At 29.7% G+C, this 9,597-nt stretch overlaps 3 protein-coding genes across 3 annotated transcripts; all 3 read right to left on the bottom strand.

Annotated features, from left to right (window-relative positions):
- Positions 1-680: 680 nt before the first annotated feature.
- LOC114388157 (chaperone protein dnaJ 11, chloroplastic-like) lies at positions 681-1,022 on the bottom strand. Its single transcript, XM_028348491.1, has one exon. It carries the CDS (start codon positions 1,020-1,022, stop codon positions 681-683), a length of 342 nt encoding a protein of 113 aa, XP_028204292.1.
- Positions 1,023-2,769: 1,747 nt separating this feature from the next.
- On the bottom strand, positions 2,770-3,631 carry LOC114388156 (hydrophobic seed protein-like). The gene is made up of 2 exons (XM_028348490.1): positions 3,564-3,631; positions 2,770-3,037 (listed from the first exon to the last, which is right to left on the bottom strand). The coding sequence occupies exons 1-2, from the start codon at positions 3,629-3,631 to the stop codon at positions 2,770-2,772; spliced, it is 336 nt and encodes a 111-aa protein (XP_028204291.1).
- A 1,452-nt stretch (positions 3,632-5,083) lies between these two features.
- Positions 5,084-6,112, bottom strand: LOC114385722 (pollen-specific leucine-rich repeat extensin-like protein 3). The gene has a single exon (XM_028345768.1). The coding sequence runs from the start codon at positions 6,049-6,051 to the stop codon at positions 5,356-5,358; it is 696 nt and encodes a 231-aa protein (XP_028201569.1). The 5' UTR covers positions 6,052-6,112; the 3' UTR covers positions 5,084-5,355.
- Between the last annotated feature and the right edge of the window lie 3,485 nt (positions 6,113-9,597).

Here is a 9,597-nt window from a genome sequence, read left to right as displayed (position 1 = left end):
ATTATTAGGTATATAAAAAAAGAAGACTATTAATGTTTTGGCCTTATAACCACATAAAATATGATATAGATCCAGAGCCCCTATATATAGCTTTGCATAAAGAGAAGAAGAATACATGATGCTATTTTTCTTATAACATCTATGGAAGCTCTATACGCTTATTTTTAAGTTACATGCATGGAGCAGCAGAGATTTCTCATTCCATGCATACTTCCAAAGTTTATGAACTGATACACTAATCTTATTTCCTCAATGTGTGTGTGTGAAACCAAACCCAGATATATATATCTGCTATACTATTATAGTAATTTTTAAGTTACACTGATCTTATTTCCTCGATGAATGTGTGTGAAACCATTACCTTCTATTCGGTTCTTAAAAAACAGTAAGGTAGTAGTGGTGCTGAACTTTTTTACGAGTGAGAAATTAAGAGTGTGTTTGAATGATGATTTTTACTTTTAATCGGATAATTCATTTTAATCATGTAATTAAAATATTTTAAGGTAAAATTACATATTTGGATAAATCATTTAAAAGAGAAATTAAATTCATTCATTTTAATAAAATATTTTATTCAATAGAGAACGAAAAAATTGAAATTCTTTGTAAAAATGAGAAAATTTTAATTTCTCAGCGACTCTTCTTTATAGGTTGGTCTACTTCCTCTTTACGGCTGGTCTCTATGACCGTTGTCGCCAGAATAGGCTCTGATTGTATTTAATGTGTTTGTCAGGATCGGAAAGAGTAGAGTACGCGACGAGAATCTCCATGAATTCGTCAGTGGACAAGTTTTTTTGGTTGATGGCCGCCACGTCGGGGTGGTAGACTTTGGCCAGTCGCCAGTATATGGCCTTGATTTCTTGGTTAGAGGTGTCGGCGGGAATATCAAGAATATCGTAAAGCGACGAGCAAGAGGACTTCAGATATGAAGGTCTTGATTGCTTCGTCCCGGAAGAGCGAGCTTTAGCGATGGTGAAGGTGACTATTGATCGGGATTTGACGCGGCACGACAACGAAGTCATGGTGTTGTCGAAGAAGTTAATGGCGGGAAGAGACACCGGAAAGGACACGAAAGAAATTATGTTTGCTACTTGCTATACTGGGAGTCTGTGATACGTTGTGATTGGGAGAAGTTAAGATATAGAATGTGAATAACGAAAATATACTAAATAAACTTTTTTCAATTTAATAAAATCATGCAATGTCTCCATTTTTTTTTCCACCACCTCTTGCTGCTAATCCGGTGGTGACCAGATATGTAATTATCCGTTCTTTAAATATTTAATGTCTCTACCTTAGGGGATTACCCTTTCCAAATGTCACCCAAAGTAGGCAAGTGTTATATATATATATATATACCCTAGAAAAAAATAAAATGATTTTTAATTTATTTGCTTTTCGCCGGACCAACTTTTTCTTTTATTTTCTTAATAAAAAATTTCAATGTTTCTTAATTTAATCAAATTAGGTGACGACTCCATTTTTTTTTTTAATCTTATCCACCATCTCTCGCTGCAAATCCAGTAACATTTGTCCATTGTTTAAATAATGACTTGCAAAATAAAACATAAAGACTCTACTGTAGTCCCTAATTACCCTTTGCTAATGTCACCCAAAATAGGAAAGTACAGCTTATAACCTATCAACCTGTTAAGCATGCAACCACAATCCTCAACGTACGCATCTAGTAATCCTTTTGATATCCAAATAAGATCAAGTAATATTTTTTACTTTCAAAAATCCTAAAAAATATATAATATTTGTTAATCAATTATAATTAATTCTAGAGTATAATATTATTATTAAACTATCTAATAAGTTAACATATATTTAATCAATAAATAATTTAAAAAAATTTCTTTTTCATTTAATTATCCAGACTTAAGTCTTAATTAATCATAGAATTAAAATTTATTATCAAGAGTTAATTGATTCATTCTTAATGAATCAAGTTCTATAAATATTTAATTAGATTTAATGTTTATTCAACTAGTGTCTTAAAATATTTTAATTTATGGTATTAAAATATTATAAATAACTTATTAATTACTAATAATCTCATGTTAAAAAAATTACTAGTTTTATATTTTTTCTTGAGTATATATTTTCTGTTGACAATTTAAGGTAATATTAATTATGAGTATTTTCAATTGAGTCAATTTAATAATGTCAATCATATGTATATTATTTATATATGTAATTTAATAAATAAGATGCATAAATCTTTATTCAATAAACACTATCCGATATATGTTAATCTATCTATATTATTGGTATTATATTTTATAATAATTTTATGATCAAGAATAATTTAGATTAAAATTATAAAAGAGTTGTTTATTTAAAAATAAATAAATCAAAGGGGAGCATATTCTTCTTCTCAATTCAAGATGGCTACGGTAGAGATAGAGTTTGTGCTGAATAACTTACCAGCTTTGTTGTCCTATTGTTTAGTATAGTTGCTTCCACATCAATAATATTCTAGAGTTTTGGGGATTATTGAATGAAAAGTGTAGACAGAAATTTCTAGCTAGCAATTCAAACATGTGAAGGATGAAGTTCTTACATTTTCCCTCAGCTTCCTTTTGCCTTATTACTATGTTAGTAGTTAATATACTACTTTTGTAGGATCGATATCATGTATGCCTTATTACTATGCATATACACGAAGCAGGCACGAAGGGTAACGTCCTTAACTTGAAACACGCGCGCAAAAAAGAAAGTAACACGAGAGAATACGATGATGGATGTCAAGCATATTCTTTTTTCTTAATTGCAACGGTAGTTGGCTGGGAGGCGTTTACCGCATCTGTTTAACACTAGGTCCAAGAAAAGGTTTATGTTAATGGGGATTCCAAGGAGCTCGGCCCTGATTTGAGCGCAGACACACACAGCAGCCTCAAGGTCAGTTAGACCAGAGAGGAGGGGGCATATACGCAGATTGGGACAACGAGGTGGGGGTGGTGGTGGTGGTGGTGTGACATAGACAGGGATATCAGAAGGTGATGGCGGTGGTGGTTTATAGCTGCTGCTTGAACTAATCATGGAAAAGAAAAGGATGTTGAAGGAGAGGAAAAGGGCAACACCCTTGATTTATAGCTCTTGCCTCTTGCTTGTGTGTTAGCTGAACTTTGCTACACCATTTTTAGGCCAAAGATGTGTGTTTTATGTGTATACGTACTTTTTAGAGCCAGATGGGTTAATAATTTCTTAAATTAAATTAATGGAGGGTAATGTTGAATCTTTGGGTATATATAGGTAGCTGTAGCTATATTTCTTATTTCCTATTCAATCAATGTTGCAGAAAAATTAAACAAGGCAACTGGAAATAGTAATATATGCATTATGTATCTTAAGTTTGAATGAAAAAAAAATTAGAGACCCAAAACAAAACTAATTAATTAATTAGAGACATAAAAATATTTAAACCTTATTTAAATTACTTTCATCAAAACAAAACATAAAGTCTCTACTGTGGTTCCTAATTACCATTTGCTAATGTCATCCAATGTAGGCAAGTACAACTTATCCCGTACCAACCAGTTCAGCAGGCAACCTAAAACCTGGATAAAGATGACAAACCAACCAGTTCAGCAGGCAACCTAAAACCTGGATAAAGATGACAAACCATATTCGATAACACAATTAATGTCTTTTGTCTAATAACCACATTAAATATGATATAGATCCAGAGCCAATCGCTTTGCATAAAGAGAAGAAGAATACCCTGATCCCTTACTCATGGCATCATGTTATATTAATTTTACCCGTATCATCTATAGAAATCATGTAACCTATATGTGCTTACTGTTTTAAGTTATACATGAAATGAAGCAGCAAAGACTTCTCACTCCATCACATATATGCACGCTTCCAAACTTTATGAACTCACTAATCTTATTTCCTCAATGTGTGTGGGAGATGGAAACCAAACTTTGATGCATCTACTATTTTATTATAGTATTTTCACTTTTAAAGGACTGAAGAGGAAGTAAGGAATTACACTATTACAGTCTATTCCAGTTCTTAAAAATACGGTAAACTAGCTGGGGTTGAACTTTTTTTTCCGAAAGAGAAAGGGAATTATATATACTTACGGTACCAGCATGACATATTGGAACAGGTACAAGATGTTTTAAATGAAACGCGGGCACAGAAGAACTTCGATTTGGAAACAGAGAAACATACCAAAGAGTTAGCTAGGTACACCAACATCCACCAGAAACAATCGTTAATATCTCATTTGTAAATATGATTAATTTTGTTGTATAACTGGTTAAGAATAAATGAACGTTTATTTCTACTTGGTTAATAACATTATAAACTTATTGAAATTTCTAATGATAGTTAATTTTACGTCACAAAAAGTTAATAGTATCATGAGCTTATTGACATATATACATATATAGTTAACCACATGTATAAATATGATTTACTTTGACTCACAAGTGATTAAGAATAAATAAATATTATTATTATATAAATTTTGATATGTAGATAATAGTGGTTAATTTTACGTCACGAGTAATTAATAATGTCATCACATGATGCTGAAATGCCAAATATATAGTTGTTAACTTTACCTCACAAGGTGTTAATATTAATCACATTAATAATTTTATATAATTAATTACATTCATTTACTTTTATCCCCTTATAAAATTAACCATATTTCCACCTATAATTCAGGTGAACCCTGGGATGACAAAACACAATGGTGCAAAAATCATTATTCTTTTATATATATATAATAATAATAATGAAGGTTAAATATATGTCCTAGTGTATTGTGAAAAGAATTCAACTTAGTTGATTCAATAAAAGTAAAAATATGTGAATTATTATATATTTTTTTATATTATTTCCGATTTTTATGTATTTTGCTAATTAATTATATTGATGACCTTACTTAATTTCATGCTTTATTATTTGGACCAAAAGATGACCCGCAAGCCCATTTTAATGTTATTACAAGATCAATAATGCTCCTGTCTACTTTGCCACCTTAACTGAAACGGATATATATACACACACGAAATTGGAAAAGAGCAACAAAAATAAGAAGAAATTGAATAACCTGGAATCACTTCTTGAACAAAGGACTTTAATTTTATTGAACAACTTTTACTGCAACATGATAAACAAAGGTAGCATGGAGGAAGAACAACATCACAATACAGTATTATTCATAATTTATTAGTATTATGCAAGGACGTTAATTTATTGGTAATATTATAGTGTCCACTGGCATATATATGTAGCAGGCACGAAGGGTAACGTCCTTAGCTTGAAACACGCAAAAAACAAAGTAACACGAGAGAATACGATGATGGATGTCAAGCATATTCTTTTTTCTTAATTGCAACGGTAGTTGGGTGGGAGGCGTTTACTGCAACTGTTTAACACTAGGTTCAAGAAAATGTCTATGTTAATGGGGATTTCAAGGAGCTGGGTCCTGATTTGAGCGCAGAGACACACAGCAGCCTCAAGGTCAATTAGATCAGCGAGGAGGGTGCAGCAAGAATTTGTTGGTGGCCTTGGAAAAATATTGATGCAAACACTTAGATCGGGACAACGAGGAGGTGGTGGTGGAGAGAGGACAGGGGGTGGTGGTGGTGGCGGTGATGATGAGTTAGTTGGTGGTGGTGGAGAGAGGACAGGGGGGGGTGGTGGTGGAGAGAGGACAGGGGGTGGTGGTGGTGGCGGTGATGATGAGTTAGTTGGTGGTGGTGGAGAGAGGATAGGGGGAGGTGGTGGTGGAGAGAGGACAGGGGGTGTTGGTGGTGGCGGTGATGATGAGTTAGTTGGTGGTGGTGGAGAGAGGACAGGGGGGGGTGGTGGCGGCGGTGATGATGAGTTAGGTGGTGGTGGAGAGAGGACAGGGGGTGGTGGTGCTGGTGTGCCAGAGGGTGTTGGGGGTGGTGGTGTTACAGGAGAAGGGACATTACAAGGTGGTGGTGGTGGTGGTGATTTGTAGCTGCTGCTTGAGCTAATCATGGAAAAGAAAAGGAGGTTGAGGAACAGGAGAAGGGAAACACCCTTGGAACCCATTTTCCAAACACGTACTTTCTCTTAGAAACCTTAATTGATAAACAATTGCTAGGTAGATCTTGCTTGTGTGTTAGCTGAACTTTGCTACACAATTTATAGGCCATGGATGTGCTTGTGTGTGAGTGTTTATGTGTACTTTTTGCGCCTAACGGGCTGATTAATTTCTTAAATTAAATTAATGGAGGTTAACGTTGAATCTTTGGGCATATATAGGTAGCTGTGGCTAGCATCCTTAAAAGTCTGAAATGAGAACTTATTGCTCTAAATATATCTTTATTTGTTATTTGTCCAAAGTAACAAAACAATCAAACAAGGAAACCTGAATTAGTAATTAATATGTGCATAATCTATCTTAAGTTTGAAATTATAATTACTTGTTTATTTATTTATTAAGTTTATATTAGTGAGAAAAATAAAAATTCAAATACATTTTAATTCCTTATAACTTTTAAAAAAATTAAAATTAAATATAAATTGTCTTTTCAATTCTTAATAACCTAGATTAAAAATTTACTTGGTAAATTTAGATTTTAGTTCGTAGAAAAAATATTGTAATAGTTAAAGAAACAAAATGTATTTAACTAATATAGTTTAATTATACTAGATTAACCAAACTTAATAGAATAAAATAAATTAAATTACTTATTCGTTCTTATATTATAAATTTGAATACACAACTCAAAAAGTGAATAGATTACTTATTTGGGATCTTCCTCATCTTCTCATGATCACCGATTCCACTCAGAGCCCTTCATCTAGAGGCACAAGACTTTGTCTTAATGTATGTCATGACTGCTTCGCAGTTGACAATCCAAAACTGTTCATACACTCTCGTACAAAGAACATTAAGATAATTATTTTTTGCAAAACTAGAAACCTAAAATTGCAAACAAAATAATGCAGATTTAAATATTTTTTTAATCCTTCGTAATTTAAGGTTTTTTCTTTTCGTTCTTGTAAATATTTATTTATTTTTAATTCTTGAACTAACTTGGTTTTCATTAGGCCTAAGCTTTCCTTTTATTTTCTTCATAAAAAGTTTTTTTCAAAATTATATGACGACTCCATTTTATTTTCCACCCTATATAACTATCCATTTATTTAACTGACTTGCGTCAAAAGAAAACATAAAATCTCTATTGTAGTCCCTAGGCAAAATTCCTGCATGGGGTTACTTTTAGAAACATTTTCCCGAAATGGGTCTGTTTCTAAAGTAATCCCTGCATGGTGCTCTTTTTTACGTAGAGCCCATGCAAATCGCAGGAGGGAATGGCGCTTTCCCTGAGAACGCGACAACTGGCAATGGTGTCGCCATTCACGATGGCGTGTTGCAGGGGTTGGACTCGCCAGTCAAACTGGCGAGTTGAGGGTGCAGATTTCGTAGGGTGCAGGCAGTAGCAGCAGCAGCAGAGGCTGTTTCCAAGGTTGCAGTCTGCAACGTTGCAGGAAGCGCCATCTTCAATGGCGTTTTGCTTGGCCAAAGGCGCCAGCACCAGCAGCGATTCGCGTTGCCTGAACTGCTTAAATCCTCCCTCTTCGTAGACCATTTCACACGAGAAAAAGAAAAGAAAAGAGAAGATCGGTGCTGTGTGTTTGAGGAAGAACGAAGGAGTGTTGCTGTGCTTTGTATTTGAGCAAACCTCTTCTTTTGTAAGTTTGTTTAATTAATTTTTTATTTTATTTGTATTGTGATGATAATTATAGTTTTATTAATATGTATTAGTAGCATTTTTATAAGTTAGTTTTAGTTAGAATTGATAATTATAATTTTATTAATATGTGTTATTAGTTTTTTTCATGTTAAGTTAGTTTTAGTTAGAATTGATAGTTATAATTTTATTAATATGTGTTATTAGGTTTTTCATCTTAAGTTAGTTTTAGTTAGAATTGATAGTTATAATTTTATTAATATGTGTTATTAGTTTTTTTTTATCTTAAGTTAGTTTTAGTTAGAATTGATAGTTATAATTTTATTAATATGTGTTATTAGTTTTTTTTATCTTAAGTTAGTTTTAGTTAGAATTGATAGTTATAATTTTATTAATATGTGTAATTAGGTTTTTCATCTTAAGTTAGTTTTAGTTAGAATTGATAGTTATAATTTTATTAATATGTGTTATTAGTTTTTTTCATCTTAAGTTAGTTTTAGTTAGAATTGATAGTTATAATTTTATTAATATGTGTTATTAGTTTTTTTTATCTTAAGTTAGTTTTAGTTAGAATTGATAGTTATAATTTTATTAATATGTGTTATTAGGTTTTTCATCTTAAGTTAGTTTTAGTTAGAAATTATAAACTTAATTTAATTTCATAATTATAGTTTTATTAATATGTGTTATTAGTTTTTTTATGTTAAGTTAGTTTTAGTTAGAAATGATAATTTAATATGTGTTATTAGTTTTTTTTTATCTTAAGTTAGTTTTAGATAGAATTGATAATTATAATTTTATTAATATGTGTTATTAGTTTTTTTTTATCTTAAGTTAGTTTTAGTTAGAAGTTATAAATTTAATTTAATTTGATAATTTAATATGTGTTATTAGTTTTTTTTTTTATCTTAAGTTATTTTTAGTTAGAATTGATAATTATAATTTTATTAATATGTGTTATTATCTTTTTTATCTTAAGTTAGTTTTACTTAGAAATTATAAATTTAATTTAATTTGATAATTATAGTTTTATTAATATGTGTTATTAGTTTTTTTATGTTAAGTTAGTTTTAGTTAGAAATGATAAATTTAATTTAATTTGATAATTTAATATGTGTTATTAGTTTTTTTTATCTTAAGTTATTTTTAGTTAGAAATTATAAATTTAATTTAATTTGACAATTTAATATGTCTTATTAGTTTTTTTTTTATCTTAAGTTATTTTTAGTTAGAATTGATAATTATAATTTTATTAATATGTGTTATTAGCTTTTTTATCTTAAGTTAATTTTACTTAGAAATTATAAATTTAATTTAATTTGATAATTATAGTTTTATTAATATGTGTTATTAGTTTTTTTATGTTAAGTTAGTTTTAGTTAGAAATGATAAATTTAATTTAATTTGATAATTTAATATGTGTTATTAGTTTTTTTTTATCTTAAGTTATTTTTAGTTAGAAATTATAAATTTAATTTAATTTGACAATTTAATATGTGTTATTAGTTTTTTTTTATGTTAAGTTATTTTTAGTTAGAATTGATAATTATAATTTTATTAATATGTGTTATTAGCTTTTTTATCTTAAGTTAGTTTTACTTAGAAATTATAAATTTAATTTAATTTGATAATTATAGTTTTATTAATATGTTTTATTAGTTTTTTTTATGTTAAGTTAGTTTTAGTTAGAAATGATAAATTTAATTTAATTTGATAATTTAATATGTGTTATTAGTTTTTTTTTTATCTTAAGTTATTTTTAGTTAGAAATTATAAATTTAATATGTGTTATTAATTTTTTTATATCTTAAGTTATTAGTTTTTTTATCTTAAGTTTGTTTTAGTTAGAATTGATAATTATAATATTTGTTATTTATTTGAAATTTGGAGACTATGT

The sequence above is a fragment of the Glycine soja genome, chromosome 15 (genome assembly GCF_004193775.1).
Source record: "Glycine soja cultivar W05 chromosome 15, ASM419377v2, whole genome shotgun sequence".
NCBI lineage: Eukaryota > Viridiplantae > Streptophyta > Magnoliopsida > Fabales > Fabaceae > Glycine > Glycine soja.
Note: the sequence above shows the minus strand (reverse complement) of the source record. Positions and strands in the feature narration are given on the sequence as shown.